Genomic DNA, 22,140 nt, shown 5'->3' with positions numbered 1-22,140 from the left:
CCTTTGATCCACACCACTTTCATTTTGATTTCTTTAGTGAAAGCAAGAAGAGTGCAATAATGAGAAGATTTCAAAGCTGGAGTAGGCTGTCTACTAAAATAAGGCTCAAAGTAACAGTAGCAACAACCACCAGAATGCCATACCCTTTCTTACCCCAGAACTGCAGACTTTGGAATTAGTGTTACTTTGATGGGAAAGTAGATTCAGAGGTGACTTAGTCCAAGACAAAACATCATGAGGAATGGAGATCATTTTCTTGGCAAGAGAAATTCCCACTAAATTTTGGTTAAAAATTGTTTTTAATTGAATTTTTTTTTTTTTTTTTTTTGGAAAGAGCAGTCTGAGACACAGGCTTTTAAAATTTTGCCTTAACATAATCTATGTTTCAGCATCTAGGGTACATCCAAAAGACTAGTTACATAACAAAAAACTATAGCAACAGTAAATAAAAGGGTATCTTTTCATCGAAAAATAAAAGTTTTATTTTAAATTATTTAGTTTACTTTCAGCTAATGCTCCTAAAATAAACATGATTCGACTGTGGCCCCTCTCCTCATTCTACTGTTTTTAATTTTTTTTTTTTTCTTTTTAGGGCCACACCTGTGGCATATGGAAGGTCCCAGGCTAGGGGATGAATCAGAGAAGAACTGCATCTGCAGGCCTATGCCATAGCCACAGCAACAACAAGACTATAATTTGAGCCTCATATGCAACGTAAATTACAGCTTGCAGCAATGCTGGATCCTTAACCCACTGACTGAGGCCAGGGATTGAACCCGCATCCTCACAGAGACTGGTCAGGTTCTTAACCCACTAAGCCACTATGGGAACTCCTCTATTGTTTTAAGGATAGTCCATCTTATCTTTCTCAACCTGCTATTATTATCTACAACTTCACAATTTCCTGATATAGACTTGACATATATCTCTAACCAAAACTTTTCCACTGAGCTCCAGATTCCTATTTTCAAGGCCTTTGTTGAAAGGTGTGTCAAATACAACATGTCTTAAACTGAATTTCTGATCTTTATTCTCAAACCTAGATCTTTCCATCATCCTAATTTCAGCAAATTGTCTCAGCATTTATCCCTTTAAATACGCTGAAACCTAGGAACTATCCTTGAACACCCTCTTTGTATCATCATTAATGCCCAATTCTTCACATTGTCTTCTCCATTTTTCTTTCTAAATATTTCTAGACTGTCTCCACTGCTCCATCTTCACTGACACATCCTTAGTCTGGCCCACCTATTAAATATGACTACACTGTTTCCATGGAGACTGTTCCCTTCTCCATTATTCCAACACAGTTCTGGACACATTGTCAACTCACAAGTGCATGATGGGTCAATATATATATTTACATATTTTTATAAATATATATATTATATATATAAATATATATTTATATATTTATGGGCCTTATATATTTATATGTGACATCTGTAGATGGCATGTTTTATATTTCATTATGCATCAAGGCCATGATAAAAATTAAATCCATTGTCTCTCATTCGATGACTACTTTGAAGTAGAAAAGACAGGGTTTTACATTTTGCAGAGAAGTAGTATGAAAGGAGGGCTGATGAAACCAAAGAGGGCCCTGTGGGGCTCCTGGGCACAAGCCTTTCTACATCCTCCATTTCTTGTTTTTTTTTTAATTTTTTTTTTTTTTACTTTTTTTATTACTCAATGAATTTATTACATTTATAGTTGTACAATGATCATCACGTGCTGGGGTTGTGGGATGGAAACCCCATTTCTTGTTTTTAGGGAATAAGCTTCAGCCTTCATGACCTTCCCTGAGTTACTAAGGGCAGGTCCAAACATTTGCTAATCAGGGAAGGGTGAAGATGCAGAGACAAGAGGAAAAGTCAAGAAAAGTCTGTACTAGCCATGGGGCAGGGTCCTGGTTCCTCTTCAAGGAATATACATAACAATATCTTTGAGTTCTTCTGTAGAACTAAACCCACACAAATGAAAACAAGAGTGGAGGGCCACCAGAACCAATCCTGAGTGGGCCAGACTAAGGGTGTGTCAGTGAAGATGGAGCAGTGGAGACAGTCTAGAAATATTTAGAAAGAAAAATGGAGAAGACAATGTGAAGAATTGGGCATTAATGATGATACAAAGGGGATGTTCAAGGATAGTTCTTAGGTTTCAGCGTATTTAAAGGGATAAATGCTGAGACAATTTGCTGAAATTAGGATGATGGAAAGATCTAGGTTTGAGAATAAAGATCAGAAATTCAGTTTAAGGCATTTAGTCCTGGGGCCACGAAATACCAACTGTGAAGAACTATGAAGGCTTTCATCTACCCTGATCCTTAGCTTTGGCCCCATTTTCTACTCCCAAACTATAAGACCACTTCTTAACCTCTCCCAGGAGAGGAAGTGGTCTTTAAGGCTTTATGTTGCTGTGGCTCCCTTTGGCTGGCAAAGCAATAAAAGCTATCATTTTCTCTTTCACTCAAAACTCTGACTCTGAGTTTCTATTTGGCACTCATGGACAGAGGCTGAGTTTTGGTAACACTGACTCTGCCAAGCTTTAAGCCAGGGCCAGAAAGTGGTGCTTTGGATTCTGAGCATTGTTCTCTTTCCATCACAGTATATCCGCTTCACAACAAACTTGATCAGCTGCATGGTCCTCAACTCTGAGGAGCAAGGAAAGAATATGTAAACACCAGGTTGCAAATGTAACGCACAGTGAATTCTAAAGTGAATCTTCTGTGTCAATCATGAAAAGCTGGTCTCTAATCCTGAGCAGTGAGCAGAGGTTTCTGGAGGCAGCATAAAGCCAGGTAAAGCATATTGTGTGGGAGTTGGAAGCCCCCATCTGGTCTTTGTTCAGCCACAAAATAGGCGTGTGACCTTGAGCAATTCAGGGGCTATCTTGGAGCTTTTCCTGCTTCATTTGGGAAAAGAAGATACCATTCCCTTATCTTCCTACCTCACAGGGTTATTGTGAGGATTAAATTGAATGATGATCATGAAAGTGTTTTAATTCTCTCATCTGAACTCCCGTGGTACTTTATATGTACCTCTTTTAGGAAATGTCTTTTACTTTGTGTGGTATAGTCAAACCTGCAGAGGAAGCCTACATTTAAATCCTGCTTCTAATATTTATTATTGTGCAGCCTCTTAAGCAATGCATTGTAGTCTTCCTGAATTGAGCTAGGCAGGCTCATTTATAAAATAGATATTATCATACCTACCATATCAGAAGATCAAATGGGCTAATGTTTATGAGAGTCAAAGTCCTCTCTAAAGGTGAATTGGGAAATACCTGTAATTTCATTGATTTGCACTTCCAACCTACACAGTAGTTAGCACATGGCATTGAATAACAACAACAAAAAAAGAGTGCTTTCAGTATACCAGTTAATAAGCAAGAGTTTTAGGCACCTTTTCTTAATTTCATTTAATACTCATCAACCTATACATCAGGGACTATTATTACTCCACATGAGGAAAAAAGGCACAGGTCTTTGGTCCTAGGCCGCAGAGCTAATAAAATTCTGAGCCAAGATTGAAGCTCAGGTAGTTCAATTCCATAGCCACATAGCCTTGTGACCACACTGAGTCACACTTCAAACATAATTTTAGCATACTGAATGGAAGGTATGAAGTTCTATTGACCCATAAATTTGCTACTGTATTTTATACATAGCAAGTAAATGATACAAACCCGCTTTTCCAAAAGTTAGAAAATTTTCAGAATGAAGACTATAGAAGAAATCCCTGTAATAATTCTGACAACATCAAGAAAGCTTGATTCTCTATCAGACTAATCCACTAATCACTGGGAACACACTGGTGTAGAGACTGAAAACACCTGCTTTGGAGTCAGGCCTGCATTCAATCCTGGTTCTACAATTCAACTAACTGTATACCAGAGGTGCAAACTTCTTTAAACCTCATCTGGACAATGTTGTGTGTAAGGATGAAATGAGATAATTTATGTAAGACGCTTAGCCTGGTGTCAGGCACAGTAAGTACTCAACAAATGCCTGCTTTCATTATGGATGTTGACTCTGTGGCCTCAGATGTGCAATTTACCCCTTCCCTGAGCATCAGCCTCTAGATGTTTAAGTAGCAGGAAGCTGGATTATGATTCTGAAGATCACTTTCAATCCTAACAATTTTTAGGTACTAGGAAGAGACAGCTGGGTATCTGCAAAGCAATTGTGTTTCTGTGAATTCTGGCTTTCAGGTTCTAGAATTTATGCTGCCCTCTTGACTTATGGAATAAAAGCCCTGGAGGGGCTGAATAAGAAATGTTAACTTTGGCACTTGCATTACTGACACCATTAACCAGTCAGACAGATTAATGATAATCTGAGCTGGAGTAATTTGCCTGACAAAGCCATTGCAAATCCAAGGCAAATGTTCAATCCACCACCTTTTTAAAAAGCTATTGTGTTAAGGGGCTAAATAAACCTATATGAGCAAACAAGCATCACAGCTAACCGCTCAGAGACATATGGCATATATTTGCTCTAGCTGAGAGCCAGAAAACAGAAAATGAATCAGGATATTGGAATCAAATTTCAAAATCAACTTTTTTTCTCAATTAAAAAGTTTTTTATTGAATCGCTGTCAGCCCTTGCATCTTCCTCAGTAACGCAATTTGTTTGATTGGTTGAGGAAAAAAAAATCTATTAAAAATACCACATCTGTCTCTGCCACCTTTATCACATTAGTTCCAATCAGTAAATGCCTACAGAAGTCGAGATACGAGACACTTGGATATGGAATCATTAATAAGATCTCATCTCAATCACTGAGGAAAGAAACATATTCATGCTCACACACAAAGCCAGGTAAAAGCTGGCAAATGCTAAAAGAATGATGTAATCAAAGTGAAAGGGGAGAACAAGGGAGAAACTGATGACCTCTGACCTGGAGGACCATAAAGAATTTCACACAGTGACTGACATTCCAAAGCTTCCATTCAACAACTATTTTGTGAGTATTCATTCTGGGTTAGGTATTGTTCTAGGTGCTAGGTGAATGGAGGCAACAAAAACATCCTTGCTCACAGAATGCTTATGTTCTGGTGGTGAGAAAGGATTCAGGAAACAGAAAGGGAAAGGTAATAAAGGAATAAAGAAAGATGAATATTAAAAAAGGATATAGGAAAGGCCAGGGGTCAGGTAAGACCTTCAAGAGAAGGTATTATTTCTGCCAAGATTTCATGAAATGTCAAGAATGATCCAGGTGGATCTCTGCAAGGAGAAGCATTCTAGGCAGCCTGAATAATAAGTACAAAAGACTTGAGGGAGAAGGATTTGGAGTACATATAGGAAATACATGGAAACCATTACGACTGCAGAGGAGAGAGCAAATCAGAAAATAGTGAATGTAGTCAGTGATGAAGCTGGAGGTGACAAGGGGCCAGGTCAGCAAGGATTTCTGAGTTTTCTCTGAATGAGATAGGAAGTCATTAGAGGGTTTCAAAGCAGAGAAATGATGCAATCTAAGGTGTGTTTTGAAAGGTTAAGTCCAGGTACTATGATGAGAATAGACTTGAGAGGTGGTTGTAGTGGTTCAGATGAGACTTGGTGGTAGTAAAAGGAGGTAAGAAGTGGTGGGATTCGGTCTATGTTTTATTTTCATTTATTTATTGACTACTTTCTCATCATGAAATTTTTTGAGCAGTACAAAATTAGACAGAATAAGGTGAGGAATTACTTTATTCCCACCACTCAGCTCAAAATAAATTACAAAAGCTGGTCTTCCAGTATTATTTTGTAGCAAATATCAGGTATCACATCCTCTTAAAAAATCAGGATATATTTTGACAGTACTGCCAAGATTTGATGATGGATTGGATACTGGGTGTGAGAAAAAGAGAGAACTTAACAATTACTCCAAGGATGTTGGCCTGAGTAATGAGAAATATGCAGACTTCAGTGAGATGGAGGGACCCCTGGAATGAAAAAGCATTGGAAGAGGTTGAGGTTGAAGGAAAATAGGTATTTGGTTTTGTTTATAAGTTTTAGATGCTCATGAGAAATCAAGCAGAAATTTGGATATGTGATTCAAAATTATAGGTAAGATGTCAGGACCAGAGATGCACGTTTGGAAGACATCTACATATTGACAAAATATAAAGTCACAAGCTGGATGAAATGAAATCTCCAAAGCCGGGGTCCAAGGACAATTCAATATTCCTAGGTCAGGGAGTAGAAAGTTAAAGCTCTTAAAAATGAGTGGTCAGAGGGACTGGAGGAAAACCAAGAGTGTGTATAACAGAACTCAAGGGAAGAATGAGCTTCATGAAAGTGGACATGATCAAATGTGACTATATTTACTACTATCCAAGTCATGAGAGGACCAGGAATTGACTACTTGGTTTGGCCACATGGAGGTTACATGATGAACCTTGATAAGAACTGTGCCAGTGAAATACCAGGGACAGAATCCTGACTGGGATATGAGGTAAGGTAATGGAATGAAGTTAGACAACTCAAGGTGTCTAACAGGGAACAGAATGATGTGGTAGAGGAAGAAGAAATGGGAGTGAAGAATAATTTGTTGAGATGGAAAATATAAAATATAAATATATGCTTGTAGGCCGATGACAATAATACATCAGGGTGGGAAAAAACTGAGGAGAAGAGAAAAAGTCTGGCTGAAGCTTTGTTCTTTTGCTTCCTAGAAAGTATGGGCTCTAGTCAATGACTGAATGTTTGGCCCTGTTAAGAGCATGGGTGGTTCTTTTATAGAAACTTGAGGAAATACAGATTATATGCTTAAAAACCCACATTGGTAGGTAAATAAGATATGGAGGCTTGTATAAATTCCATTCTGATGGCTATTATTTTGCAGGAAATATTAGAAGCAGTGTCAATTAAGAATGAGGGAAAGAGGGAAGGTGTTGGAGATTTGAGAAGAGATGAAAAGTCATGAAATTGCTTCAGGATTGTGCATGAGAGAGGCTGACTACTATGTGTCATATAACCTCCAGCACCATGAAGAGGTAACTTCAGGAGCGTAGTTATGGATTTAAAGACTACACAGAATAGCGAAGTGTTTTTTTCCAGTTATATTCAGGTACAACAGTTTAAGTGAAGATAGAACATTATATTTATTGAGTTGAATTTTGCCAAGAAATTCATATTAAATGAGAGAGTAACAAGCAAAACATCAGTGTTCATAATAATTGGCCAGGGGATTTTAGCGACGTAATAAGTGAAGGAAAACATAAACGATGAGAAACAATCTAAATGTCATGGAATCAATGAATTGCAGGTCCCTGTGGAATCAAGGTTTGCTGTAATCAGAGTCTTCAGTGGAAGATGGGAAAATAAGAGTCTAGAGGGTGAGATGAAAGTAAAATGTTTGAAACTTGAGATCATGGAGAGGTTTCAGTGATTAGTGTTGACAAGGACCATGGTGTGACTACAGGAATGACTATCCAAGGGCATATGGAGGATTGATCCATGGGCCTGAAATGTAAGAAATGTATCAATAGATGAGTAAAGGATAAAATGTTTTTATTAGCAGGAAACCGTGAGAAGCTTTGAAAATAAATGCTTCATATACAAAAGAGCAAGCCATTGCTATTTTAACTATTAACACCATTTCCTTTGAGACTTATTTTCAGCCTCTATTCCATATTATCCCTGAGCTCACACTATTTTGAGACCCTCCATTCTGCTTGCGTGTAGTGACTGGCCTGGATGCTTTACTGGATTTCTTTCAATTAGTTCTCATAGCAATTCTAACAGGTAGAATCCATCTTCCCTTTGTCCCTTACAGCTGCTTTTTGCACCATTAAATACACAAAATGCACACATCTGATAAAATAGTAGTACCATTTCCAAATCCAGCTATTTGGAGTTAATAGGTGTAATTCTAACCATCAGAGCATATGGGAAGCATACTCGACCTGTATGTAGATTGGAGATAGACTTCCATTCAAGGGAGTTTAGAAATTATTATGTGCGTGTCATTATATAGAAATTTTTATCATATTTGAATTTTTAAAATATACTCACATTTTTAAAGCAGTGAAGTGAGTGATCTAAACTGTATTTCAAAGAGATAGCTCAAGACAGTGAGGAGGATGGATTGGATGGTGAGAAGCTATTGTTAGAGATCAGGTTAAGTGATGATGGAGATAATAGAATAAAGGGGCCTGGCTGAGCTGTGGCTGAGGTAGACCTGGCAGGCCCTGATGAATAATAGCTGTGCTAGGAGTCAGGGAAGAGTAAAATATGACTTGAATTTCTTGCTTGGTCAACAGAATGGAAGGTACTAACATAAACCAAGAAGAGTGAAGGAAAATATATTTAAGGAGGAGACAGTGAGTACAACTTGGGGTAGGTTAAATATAAGGTGCTGCCAGAAGATCCATGGGGATACATGAAGACAGGAGGGAAAGAATTATTTCCTCCAGTTTCCACAGCTACACGCAAAGAACTTACAAGACTTCCCATGAGGTCTCAGAATTAAATATTGCAGAGATAAGACTACAACAAATGCCTACTTCTTCACTGTAATAAAGGATCTTAGGAAGCATAGGCTATAGGTATATGTATATTCCTTTCCTTTTATTTTAAAGTCAGGTCTGATTGTAAAAGAAAACAGAAACTTAGGATATACTTTGCTGCTGTGAACTTGAAAGGAAAGGGTTTTGAGATGAAACATGAGAGAACTTGTAGTGGTCCATCTGGTTATCATACTGCAAAATTTTGAACTAAATACCACTCTGGCAAGACCAAACTATATTGTTCCTTTCAAATCCTGAAGGTCTCTTAAAGATCATGGTATGTTTAAAGCACTCATACATTTGAGAGACTAGAAGCCTCACACGTGAATCCTGGCTTCTCCCACATGACTTCAATGGGCACTGGGATACTTGCATCAGCCATCTAGTCCATTCTCCAGAAGAAACTAAATATAGAACCACCATACAATTCAGCAATCCTACTTGTAGAAATGTATCCAAAGAAAACCATCGTTTGAAAAGATACATATACCCTAATGTTCACTGCAGCACTATTTACAATAGCCAAGACAAGGAAGCAACATGAATGTGCATCACCAGAGAAGTAGATAAAGAGGATGCAGTACATATATACAGTGGAATATTAGTCAGCCATAAAAAGAATGAAATAATTCCATTTGCAGCAACGTGGATGGACCTAGAAATTATTACACTAAGTGAAATAAGTCAGACAGAGAAAGACAAATATCATATGATATCATTTATATGTGGAATGTAATAACTAGCGAGGACCTACTACGTATCTGTGTCTGTATGATTCACTTGCTGTACACCTGAAAATAACACCACATTGTAAATCAACTACACTCCAATAAATTAAAAAAAAAAGAATGAATAGTGATAACCAGGATTAGTGTGAGCTCAGACTTGTGATTAACCAGGTCCCACCAGGGCACTTGTCATTTCTCTGTCTCTCTCCTTTTCTTTCTTCCTCCACCTCTCTCCTCCCTCCATACCACCACCACCACCCAAAATATTCCATATATATACATGCATGAAACAGATTACATTTCCATTGCATGGTAAACTTTATGGGAAGTGAGTGCAGACTTCATTCAAGGATAAAAGAAGCTGCCACCTCTGGGGAAGCCATGCATACCAGTGGGTGTCCACTTTGGATAGATTATGTGTAAGAGGAGGTTTATTATGGAAGGAAAGATGTGAAACTAAGAACACAGCCAAGTCAACAGACAGGTATTTTATAAAGATCATAGTTGCCCTATCAAAATCTTCATCTACTGAGGAACATAATGATGCAGTTCCCTCCCTGTGAAAGGCACAAGTAGGGCTGCCGAGTATATTTGAAAATAGCTGTTCTTCTCTACAGAATATTGGGGTTTGGCTACATCTTGTTTCTCCAAATTTAGCTTTTCTGTGCTATCTCTTTGATCACCTTTAATTGGCAATATAAAAAACTGATGAGGAGAACAACTTATAAAATGCTTAAAAAAGTAGAATGAAAAGGTCCATTAAAAAGCTCCCCAGATTTCTGACTCCTTCTAAATGAGATGTTTTTAGAATGGCTTTACATTTTAATCTTAAATAAACATTTCCAAACATTGTACTTATATTCAAATATACTTGCTCAAATGTTGATAATTAATGATGTATAATGATAATACCAATCACATGGGAATTTGATAAATATCACAAAATTCCATTTCAAGAAATAGGGCAAAGTAGATAGTACATGGAAAAACTCTTTGGTTATAGCACACCTAAAATGTTGGGTAAATTGTTCAAAATCCCTTTTATTTATTTATTTTTCTTTCTTGGCCCCCCATAGCAGGTGGAGTTCCTAGGCCAGGGATCATATTTGAGCCACAGTTGTGATCTATGCTGTACCTGTGGCAAGGCCAGATCCTTTAAACCACTGTGCCAGGCAGGGGTCGAACCTGAGTCCTGGTACCACAGAGGTGCTGCCTATTCAATTGAACCACAGCAGGGACTCCTCCAAAATCCCTTTATCATAGAGATTGTCCATAAATAGGCTGGCAGTAAAGTAAGAGAATTGTCATGAGGGAAAACTGCCTTGTGGGGCTGGTGTTTAACTGAGGGTATTTGCCCATCAGTAGAAGTCTAGTGCTAATAGTTTTAGCAACTAACCAGAAAAGAGAATAGGAAACAAAGCTTCAGGTGTAAGTAGTGTGTAAGGTCATATTGGAGAACCTTTCATACAGCCAGGCTCCTGGAAGAGCAAACTTCAGTGGATCAACTAGAAAATGAAATTAGCTTCATGAGAGAACAGGTGCATACATGCCAGCTTCACTCTTAGCTTAGCTGAAATGACAACAACCAAAATCTCTCCAAAAGTTTGTCACCACAAGTCTGCATTCACTCATTTAAGTTGATACGTTAAAAATAGTGGAGAACCATATATTGCCTTACTTAAGGGACTTTCTAATAACGAATAACATATCAATATGAGACCTATATGGGCCAAAGACAACAAAGTTTTTGTTTTATATGGTCTCATTTTGGTAAAGCAAATCCTCCCATGAGAATGTACTTTAAGCCATGACCTCAAGAATCCCCTCAGAGAAATTTCTAAGGGCTAGAGTTAATAATCAAGAATCACTCAAATGTGGGAAGCAACAAGTCCCCTTGAGGAAGAGTCAACAGGAACACATCTCTGAATCAGATGCACAAAGACTGCAGATATTAGAATGACCAAATACAGAATATACAATAAGTATGTGTAATAAATTTAAAGAAATAAGAGGCATTACATGGTTTATTTTTCAGATTGGTACTTAACAAATATCTATTATAGACTTACAAATTAAACTCTAAAGTCTTAAAATCATGAAATGTTTCAGGAAAAAAATGATGATAAAAAAGAAAACAAAAAACTAACAGTGGATTATCATCTTGAAATAAGACGCATACAGCTCACTTTTGCCTAGACTAATGGTATTAAGAACTTTTACCAAATAGTAGTCATTCTTGAATGACCCTTATAAATGCAAACTAACTTCATCCCAACAAAAACCTTCAAGGTAAGTACTATTATTGCCTCTATATTAAAGAGCAGAGTGAGGCTCAGAGAAGTTGTACTGTTTTTTTGAAATCACATGACATCAATAATAGAGATGAGACTGCATCCTAGCCATGGAGGTTCCTCCCCACTTAATTCTCTCAATGCAGCCTAATTCTGTTCGCTACTAATCACTTTGAAAATCAAAGCAATTAAAACAAATTGATATCATACATTCATATGCTTGTCTTTTTGCAAGGAAGTTTTATATAAATAACTGAATTTGACTGTATACACAATCTTGCTTTTAAAAACCACAGAGGCAACAGAGAAGCATAGTATCACAACTGAGTAATGAGTCAAGGGCACAGAGGAGACGTTGCACATGGTCTCCAAAGTTCTTCCTCAAGAACTCCTGCCACCATAAGCCCACAGTCTGCACTTAAACACATGACAGATTAGGCTGAATTTTATTGGAGTACCTACCTGTTGTCACCTTCTCGGGAGTAAAAGACTGTGAAGGTTTGAATGTTCCCTTTTGCTTCTGCAGGTGGGCGCCAGCTGAGACGGACAAACCGGCTGGAAACCAAGACAGGGACTACATCCCTGGGAGCAGAAGGAAGGATGCTGGAGCTCGGGATAGCTAAGGAAGAAGGAGAGGAGGCTGTCAGAGGTGTCAGGACACAGGAAGGGCATGTAGAGGAAGGCAAAGAACACTCATTATCAAACAAAGAATGGTAAATTCCATAGATTATAAAGGGAGGAAGAAACAAGAAAGCAATTAAACAGTAAGAGGAATCAAAGGTATATTAGAATTTGGGGGGGAGGTTATAAAAATTGGCAAATTAATAATATAGATAATACTACTGCATATTTTTCCAGTTTCTGTTACTCAAGGGATCCATGACAATAAGGAAAAATATTGTTTAGGCATGAAACAGAACATAGACTTACAACAATTGACAAATGCTTTAGGTAACCAAGCAGTTATTAGAAAATCTTATTCTACTCAGAGCCTGTTTATACTGTTCCAGATACAATGTGAAGAAGTTTGTTTTCATATTTACAAAGACCATAGAAAATTAAAAGTAGCAAATTAAACGTTGGCAAGTGCTAACAAAAAATAGAAGCAGTTCTCATGGACTACGTGCTAGCAGAAGAAATGACAGAAAAATTCTACAAGGTGTCAAGATATGCCATGACAGTATGCTTGTTGAGTATCATTGTATTTTAGCCAAATTTAATGATTGTTAGTTATTGGAATAACTGAATCATCTATAATTGGAAAAGTGTTATTCAAACATTTGGGGCATTTATAGTCTGCCAATAGATGTTTGCAATTAAATGTGTGTGTGTGCAGAAAAGAAAATCATGGACTTGGAGAATAGACTTGTGGTTGCCAAGGGGAAGGGGAGGGAGTGGGAGGGACTGGGAACTTGGGGTAAATAGATGCAGAATGTTGCCTTTGGGATGGATTAGCAATGGGATCCTGCTGTGTAGCACTGGGAACTTTTGTCTAGTCAATTATAATGGAACACATAATGTGAGAAAAAAGAATGTATACATGTATGTGTAACTGGGTAACCATGCTGTACAGTAGAAAAAAATATAAATAAATGATAAAAAAAGAATACAAAAATAAAATAAAATAAATGTGTGTGTGTGTGTGTGTGTGTGATTTCTTAATTTATATTTGCTGGCTATCTCTGTTTTCTGCTTATTTGTTCAAATCCCCAAGTCTAAGAAACATGTGTTTCATTGTGACTGTTGATTCCTAATTCCAAATCACAAGTACCCATTTGTCTACATTTAATCTTCAAACTGGCTTTTGTGGCCCATTTTCTCTAGTTTTTATGGTAGTTAGTCTCCCTTCTTCCATTTACTTTCTCCAGTGGCTGGATGAGTGAGCTTTCCTGCTGTGAACTAAACTCGCATTAGCTGGAAAAATCCATTTGGAGGGGTGTGAGGGCTGGGGATTGGGTGTGTGTATCTCATTTCTCAATGGTTCAAGAAACAATTGATTTAAAATATATACTGGTTATAAAGAGAAAGAGAGTTTTTCCAGAAATGCAAAAGCTTTCAGTTATTTCAGCACCACAATTTCTTAGCCAGCTTCTCCGTAGATACAGTTTCCCCTTGCTCTCTTCATCAGCACAATATTTGAAATAAATGGAAGACTGGTGATAAGTCAGTCTATCTTTTATGGCAGAGTGAAAAGGGAGGGAGAGAGCTTGATGCCTGGAGAGGAAGCATCTCTCTTAAAAATAAGGGTGATAGGAGTTCTCGTTGTGGCTCAGTGGTAACAAGCAGAACTAGGAACCATGAGGATGAGGGTTTGGTCCCTGGCCTCACACAGTGGGTTAAATATCTGACATTGCTTTGAGCTGTGATGTAGACTGCAGATGTGTCTTGGATCTGGCGTTACTGTGGCTGTGGCATAAGCTGGCAGCTGTAGCTCTGATTTGATCCCTAGCCTGGGAACTTCCATGCACCATGGTGTGGCCCAAAAAGACAAAAAAAAAAAAAAAAAAAAAAAAAAAAAAAGAAAAGAAAGAAAAAAAATAGAAAAGAAAAAAATAAGGGTGATAGGAGTTACTCCTGTGGTGGAGTGGATTAAGGATCTGGCATTGTCACTGCAGTAGCTCAGGTTGCTGCTGGGGTGCGGGTTCAAACCCTGGCTGAGAATTTCCACATGCCAATGACATGACCCCCCTTCCAAAATTTGGGTGATATTAAGCCTCTTGACAAAAAGCCTTTACTTCCAGACACCATGGACAGCTTAAACTAGCCCACTGAAGTGAATTTATCTTCTCCCTGCCTGTCACTGCCCTTTAACCTGCTTAACTCGGTTGTGTCTACACTATCTTCTCAACTCTATAGCCTAGAACCCTGAAATGTACCTGACTCACCCTCACTCACCCCTTTGAGTATTCTCGTTCCCGGACATCTGCTAAATATACTCTATGTTCTCTCCATGGTCACACTCCTATCCATGCCATCATTCCCTCTCACCAGACTTGTCACACCTGTCTTCCAACTCCTTTGCTTTCCTTTCAATCGCCTTCTTCAACTGTATTCTCTGAATAGCATCCAGAATAAACTTGTAAAAAGACACATCTGCTCATATTCCTCTACTATTTATCCTTGGTGGCTCTTCTTTACCTCAGAGAAACTCCAACTGCTCAGTCTGCCTGTTGGCTTTGCTCCTGTTTATCATTTTTATTGGTGAGCCTCCCCCATAAAGAGCCCCTAAGAAGATGCTTTCAGTGCAAATGCTGGTGATCCCAGGGAAGACCAATGGAGAGTCAATGATGTGAGAAAGGGCAGCAGGGGAAGGTTGGAAAGGCTGAATTATCAGCTGGTTGTCACCGAGGGTGACTCCAGGGCACTGCCAGTGTGGGCTCAGGGAGTCAATGCAGCCCAGGTCTCTGCGATGTCTGGCCCAAGAAGCACACTTGGGGGATTTCTTTACCTGCTCTTCCTTCACCATAGGCTGAGGGTAATCCCACGGGTATTAACCTTCCTGCATGATAGGTATTCCTAGTGCATACTGTTGCCTGAAAAATAATACCTTTGGGGAGAGGCTTGCAGGGGTCCACAGGAAGCAATGTTCTTTAGCTCCACTCATTCAGCAAAAATGCTCAGAACAACTGTTCCTGCCAGTCCTTCTTCTTGGTGCAGAGGAGACACGGCCACTCTTCTCACAGGGCTTGCATGGCTGCTTTCTGGCTTTTGGATGCTTACACTGAATATACTCTCTCTAGGCTGAACCACTCACAATTCCCCAGGACCTTTGCACAGGCAGCTCCCATACTAACAAACCCACCTCAATTCACTTAACTCCTACTTTCCTCTTGGCTTAGTTTATATGTACTTTCTCTGGAAAGACTGACTCAAAGTATTTGTAAAATAGCTAATAGACATCTAGTTAATAGCTCTAATAAGAAGGAATGTCTGAAAATCAAAATAATGAACATCTTTATTTAAAAATAGATAAAATAAATAAATAAATTTAAAAAATAGTGTTCAACCTGACAAATAATAAAGTGCACATTTAAATAAAACTGAAAAAAAAAACCCGTCAGATAAAGTCTATTTAAAATCTGTCGGGGAGTTCCTGCTGTGGTGCAGAGGGATTGGCGGTATCTCTGCAGTGCCAGAATGCAGGTTCAATCCCTGGCCTGGCACTGTGGGTTAAAGGATCTAGTGTGGCTACAGCTGCAATTCAGATTTGTTCCCTGGATGGGGAACTCCATATGCCAGGGGGTGTCTTAAATAAATAAATAAATAAATAAACAAATAAATAAATAAATAAAATCTGTCGGAGTAGCAAGACTTTAAAGAATGTTAGTACATAATGTTGGCTAAAGTGAGGTACACTCTTTTACTGTCAAAGTATGGAAAACTACAATCGTTTTAGAAGTCAGTCTGGAAAAGTCCTTTACAGTGAAAAATATTCATGCCATTTGACCAAACATTCTCATATCTATACATGTATCATTTGAAAAATGACAAAAAAACCCTTTAATGAATGCATCCATGTGAAATCATAAACAGCACATTTTCTCAAAATGTTATACCTATAAATCTCACCAGGTTAAAGAAAATGGGATTCTCTCAAGATTTTTTTTAGCAAAAGACTTAAAAAACAAAATGTGAACAATGAGGACTTGGAAAAATTCTTTTGAGAATTTCTAAGAAGGAAGAGAGATATGTTTTAAAAGACCAAAAGAGACCTGTCAAACTCTTTTTCCCCAGAGCACCTTGCTTATAGATGGTATCCCATCCAAAATGAGTTAGTTTCTTACCCATTCAGGGGCTACCAAGGAGGAGGCTGATGGGGGTCCCCACAGAAGCTTTTCTCTCCAGGCCTCCAAAGTGGCTTCTCATAGAGCCAGTCTAGACTCGATTTATCAGTTAAAACTTAGAATAGAATTAATCATGGAGTCTTTACCTCAATTTAAAGAGCCATTATATGAAAGGGAAGGGACATGTTTTTAACAAAGGAATGGCTTCTTACTTTGTACAAGGGAAATCATTTTGTTCTTACTAATCCTCCATGCTTTCTCTCAACAGTAACTTGTCTTCACATAAGGTCTCAATAAAGAACCAATCAGGACTTCTTTTCTTTGCTCTTGGAGGCCTAATCTCCAGTCTGGCCCTAATCTTCCTGGTCCATTACTGTTGTCATGGTTACAGCTTCTTTATCTGTTGTCATGGAGAAGAAGAGGCGAATCTGCCATGCTATAATATAGTCTATTTTTTTTTAAGAACCTTTTTAAAAAAATTTTATCGTAGCAAAATCCAGCAAAAGGAGATTTCTAAAGATAAAATAAATACAAAAAATAGATAATTTTGAAACCCAAAACTAATAATAATATTCTTATAATGTCAGTGCAATAAAATTGGTAATGATTTCATTGTTGGGTTAATTTTTCTGTGAAGCCACATTCTCCCCAGATACCAGAGATTTTTTTCTGTCAGGTTTCTAATATACAGAGCTTAGAGACATTATTTTTTTTCTGAGCTTATTAACAGTGCCCAACCTCAAATCTAAGAGATATATGAAAGATATATTCATAAAAACACAATTTAATTTGCATTAAACATTAAGTAATCAGTAGGAGATTAATCAAGTATTTCCCTATTATTCTCCTTATCATTAATTAAAATACTATAAATGTAGCCACCAGATCAACTAGTTGCTTTACAAGCTTGAAGTTTTGTTTTTTTTTTTTTTTTTTAATAGGCACACCTGTGGCATATGGCAGTCCCCAGACTAGGGGTCCAATTAGAGGTGTAGCTACCAGCCAATGCCACAGCCATAGCCATGCTAGATCTGAGCCAAGTCCGCAAGCCACACCACAGCTTGCAGCAATGCTGGATCCTTAACCCACTGAGCAGGGCCAGGGATTGAACTTACATCCTCATAGATACTAGTCAGGTTCATTAACACTGAGCTGCAGTGGGAACTCAAAGAAGATTGGATTAAAAACATAATAGAAATAGAAAACATAAATGAAATGATAGGATCATTTCATCTAATCATCTAATTGTGCAAAGGGCAAAAAACTATTCCTTTTCCTTTTATACTTTTTTCTTGTTATTCCCTTGACATCAAACTTTAGCTTTTAATTATCTAAATAGAGAATGGAGAAGTAGATAACATTTAAATTTTTGTTTAAAGTTCTTATAGTTCACAAAGTAATTTCACAAACTTACAAAAAAAATAAAGCTTGTGTGTATGTGGTTGAAAACGATAAGGATTAATATTTTTTTTCCTAAAGTTTCAAATAATTTTCAGAACTGAAAGAATCATGATTTTTGAGTCAGTGTAGAAAGACTTTTAGTAAATCTAAGAAAAGTTGATTTTAAAAAAGAGTGATTTGAAACCATGTTTCATTTTACATTAATATGAGATAGCAATTAATGAACTCTACAATGACTCATTAAATCTAAATCTTTACATAAAATAACTCACTGGGTTAGTATCCAAAACAAAGAAACCAATCTATATTGAATTTCTAACAATCTCCTATTTTTATGCTTGAAGTTAAGAATTCATTATTTTTAAATCATGACTTTTTTTTTGAGAGAGCATTTTGAAAGTGTAAGATGTATACATGTAAGACAATCACAAAGTTTGAGACAGTCTCTCATTTAAAAATGAGATCCATCCTAAATTTTTCATCAGGATGGTTGTTTAGAAATCAGAACACTTTTTCTCACTAAATCATTTCTATTCTGTCTCCAGAAATCTATGTAACTTATCATTTCATCAACTTTCCAGAGTAATCATGCTATAGAGTTAGATGATACATGTTTGAGTTTTCTTTGATAAATCAATATATGTATCCAATCATTATCCATTCGGTATTAATGGAGGGATGAGGCTGTGCAAGGCAAGGGGTGAAGGCCTATTTTAATCTGGTTCCCAGTTCCAGAAAGGAATGATAGCTGGGGAATTCTCCCTGACCCTGTTCTTCATCCTCAAGCACCTATCTCCGCCCACGTGGCTCCTCCGGTCCCAGTCTACACTCTCAGCTGCCTTAGGCAGCAGTAAACCCAAAGAAGGATCCAGCTGAAGATCTCTAGGGTGAGAAGCTACGCTTGAGGAGTTTCTAAAGACTTGAGTTGTAGGCCTGGTTCCTCGCTGTCTCTCAGCTCTCCATGCTGAACTTGCTGGGTTCCAGACAGACCTCAGGCTTTCACCTCTGCTACTTCCATATGCTAAACTTGAGCTGGAATTTCTCCTACCAGCTGCTTCACTGCTCTGATTTGGGCTTCTTCAGATTCCAGTCACTCGTTGATGGCCACCCTGGCTTATGTGCCTCTCTTCTGAGCTTTCAAAGACAGTAAACATCCTCTCAGGATAATTCCTACAGTGTGCTTTTGTGGTCTGGTCATTTTTTGGTATCCTATCTTGAAGTATATGCTCTGCTTGTTAAGAGCTGGAACCAAGTTTAAACTGTTCACTTTAATCCCCAAATCCCAGGCAGGGTAATTCATCACATCAGAGACATCTTATGCATTCTGGCCGTGTTGCTAAATGAAAGGCTTTGAGAATTTGTGAAATTGTAATATTAGGACTGTGATTAGAACATTTCTTTTCACAGCCTTGAAAAATGGGTATTTGAGACTAAGTACTGGAAGGGAACTGAACTACCACTGCAAGCTGGCTATGTTAATTGTTATTACTCTGCTGATAAATTATGACATACACTGAAAAACTGAACTCAAAGAAGGTTCCCAGGAAGTGTAGATTTGGGATGAGAATATTCCATTTTAATCAGATGGAGAGGGGAAAAATATTTCCGAAATCCAGTGACATGCCCAACAACATAGATGGTGTGTTCATACAGGCATATTCCCAAGAGGAATAATATTCTTCTTAAGAAGCAGAAAAGAATGCCATCCTGGAAGGCTGGTTGGGGCTGACCTGTGTGTCCACAGGAGAACCTGGGGTTCTATTATAGGCAGTCTGAGGCATATCCCAGGACCACCCATCAGAGAAATTGCCAGGCCAAAGTGGTATATTAAGATTTATCTATGGCCACAGAAAGAGATAAGAAGAAAAACAAATTCTGCAAAGTATTATCCTGTCAGTAGAAATAACTAATTCTGGAAAGTATTATCATATCAGCAGAGAGAACTGCATCTTGCAGAGGTTAAAATCTTTTCAAAAGACAAAATAAGGAGGAAAAAAAATCTGGTAAAGGGTCAAACAGTACGTGTGTGAACGAATGTTTTCACACTCAAATCTGTACATTGTATGCTTTTAATGCTTTCTTTATTTCCCCTTGTTTATTTAGGGACATACCTTTTAAAAAGTTTATCCAAAATGGAGCAATGACCATAGGCAGTTTGTGGAGGCGGCTAATCCATCATTTATGTAAACAAAGGGTTTTGACTAGAAAATCGCAATTAATTTTAATGTTGGATCCCGGCTCTGACACTCTGTGACTATGTGATTTGGGAAGTTATTTTGCTTCTGTGAAGCTTATTTTCCACATTTAAAAAGTGATGCAAATGTTTAACATAAAGGGTCAAGAGATGATGAGATGGATTTCAAGGGCTGCTCACAGTTTCTTGTGTCTGATTTGTATTCAGTAAGTGGTGTTTTTACTTTCTCTATCTTTAGATCCAGGGAGCAGAATATCTGTTTCTGCTGGCCCCATGTCAAGCTGTCTGGCTGGAAATCTAGAAAACCTACTGGAAAGGCTTTAAGGAGGATTTGGTCTTCGACAGGTCAGGTGAACTGGGGACACGATTGCTTCCTACAGCCAGGGACCAGACTTGGTCCCCTCACGCTCTACCTTTTTCCTTAATCAGGTAGCAGAGAAGAAAACCATCCTTTGTTTTCCCTTTTTCTCACCCCACATGTCTACTTCTTCAAGAATTTACTTCATCTTTTCTCCTCTGCATTTTCTTACTAATCACTGTACCCTTTCCATCTATCACTATTCCAGGTCTCTGTGAGGCCATCTTTAATCATCAGTCCTGTCAATGTCTCTCCCTGGCATCTTTCACCACCTGCATCTTCTTTCCAACCCCCAACTCCCCTTGTTTCCATCCTTTCCCTTGAGTTTATGCCATTGAATTCTTAGTCATTGTTTATCCCTTCTCCATGCCCAGGGACCCCAAACGTGCCATTTCAATCATTCCCCTGTCACCAAAGCTTCCTCTAGGGATAAAGCCTGACAAGCTGTGACATCTCTCCTCCCATCCCTCATGTGCCTTTATCATCATTCACCTCATCCCAGCCATATGGTGCTTTGTCCTGGACTGCCATGCAGTTGTCTTCTCTGGCCATGAAGAACATCTAAAGAACACATGCATTGCTGATACAAATCAGCATGGCAAGCTTTAAAGAGCATCGTTTTTCCATGCAATTTCCTTTGGTAATAAGATGCTATCAAAGGAAAAAAGCAGACAGGCTGTGTCATTAAGAAAAAAAGAATTGACTCAGTGCTAGAGAATCTTAATTTTTTTGTTGTTGTTAAGCAGCTGAATTTTTCTAGTAAGAAACTCAAGTACAAGCAAGTTGAAGATAATGCAAATTAAATAAGAAGAACTAAAAGTTTAAGCAACTCACTTCATAATGTAGGTGCTTTTAAGAACTGCTTTTACTATCTCAGGATACCAAGTGACAAAAGAAGAAAAAAAGGCTCCAATTATGTTTGATGATTCAGTGAGTTCTACTAATGGCAAACTTCCAAGTTGGTCCATGAGATTTAAAATACATTTAAACATTTAAGTATATTGTGTAAGTGTAGCTGTGGAAATGCTCACTGCCAGGATGGGCTACTTTCAACCTTCTGAACTTCTTTGAGAATAAGAGTTTCAGAATGGTAGGTTTATCAAATGCTACATCTCCTTTGGAAAGGATGAAATGGGTATGTGAGGAGACACTGAAGGCCGAGGGTCACTGGTAGGACCTACGTGTTTAAAAACCCTAGCTCATCCTTGAACTTTACAGCCACCCAGAACACATTAAAGGAAAATATAGATTAAAAAAGAATAAAGGAGGATATAAAACTAAGATAAAATTATTACTTATTCCAATTAAGGTTACACAAGCAGAACCTTATATCACTGTTATGAAGCCACCAAAAGAGACAGGAATCACAGAATGCCAAAGAATAGTGTGTCCTTAGATCCCTGTTTCTTTTTGAGTTTGTCCTTCTAAGCCTTATACAGCTAAGAGAGACTGACAGATAGGCCAGTTCTGTTGTGTTCCCCTTTCTGGAAGTAAGACAGTAGGCACAGTGACTTTGCAGGCACCGCTGAGTGATTACTCATGTAAGCTCCTCCCTTTTAGTTTTTAATGTACTACAGCAAGGAGAATAATAGTAAAGCTGTAAACCGTAGAAGAGGTTTATTGACCTGAACCTAGCACTCATTCTTCAAATACATTAAGTAGGAGCACAAAAGGAGTAACTACCAGAGATGGCTGATTAAGTAATAAAAACACATTAGATAATCATAAATTATGGCTGTGCATCAAATGCCAGTATTCTCCTTGGTCACTCTAAATAGAACAATATGGATTCTTACAGAAAAGATGGGACTTTTAAGAAGTCTTGTTTAATTTAAAAAAATCATTAAATATGTTAGTTTACCTAAAGACCCATATCAGTTTGAAT

At 38.0% G+C, this 22,140-nt stretch overlaps 1 protein-coding gene across 5 annotated transcripts in view; it reads right to left on the bottom strand.

Annotated features, from left to right (window-relative positions):
• The window catches only part of DCC (DCC netrin 1 receptor), a 1,237,100-nt gene that overhangs the window by 395,116 nt on the left and 819,844 nt on the right, over positions 1-22,140 (bottom strand). For all 5 annotated transcript variants that reach the window (XM_021073456.2, XM_021073460.2, XM_021073463.2 and 2 more), the window contains one exon: positions 11,981-12,137. In XM_021073456.2, the coding sequence (XP_020929115.2) occupies positions 11,981-12,137 (157 nt within the window). The remainder of the gene's footprint in view (positions 1-11,980; positions 12,138-22,140) is intronic.

This window comes from Sus scrofa, chromosome 1 (assembly GCF_054392235.1).
Source record: "Sus scrofa isolate SSC_HxYL_T2T_F1_AM1 chromosome 1, Sscrofa_HxYL_maternal_Yorkshire_Landrace_v2.0, whole genome shotgun sequence".
In the NCBI taxonomy this organism is placed as follows: domain Eukaryota; kingdom Metazoa; phylum Chordata; class Mammalia; order Artiodactyla; family Suidae; genus Sus; species Sus scrofa.
The sequence above is the reverse complement of the archived record's forward strand: the minus strand, read 5'-3'. Positions and strand labels throughout refer to the sequence as shown.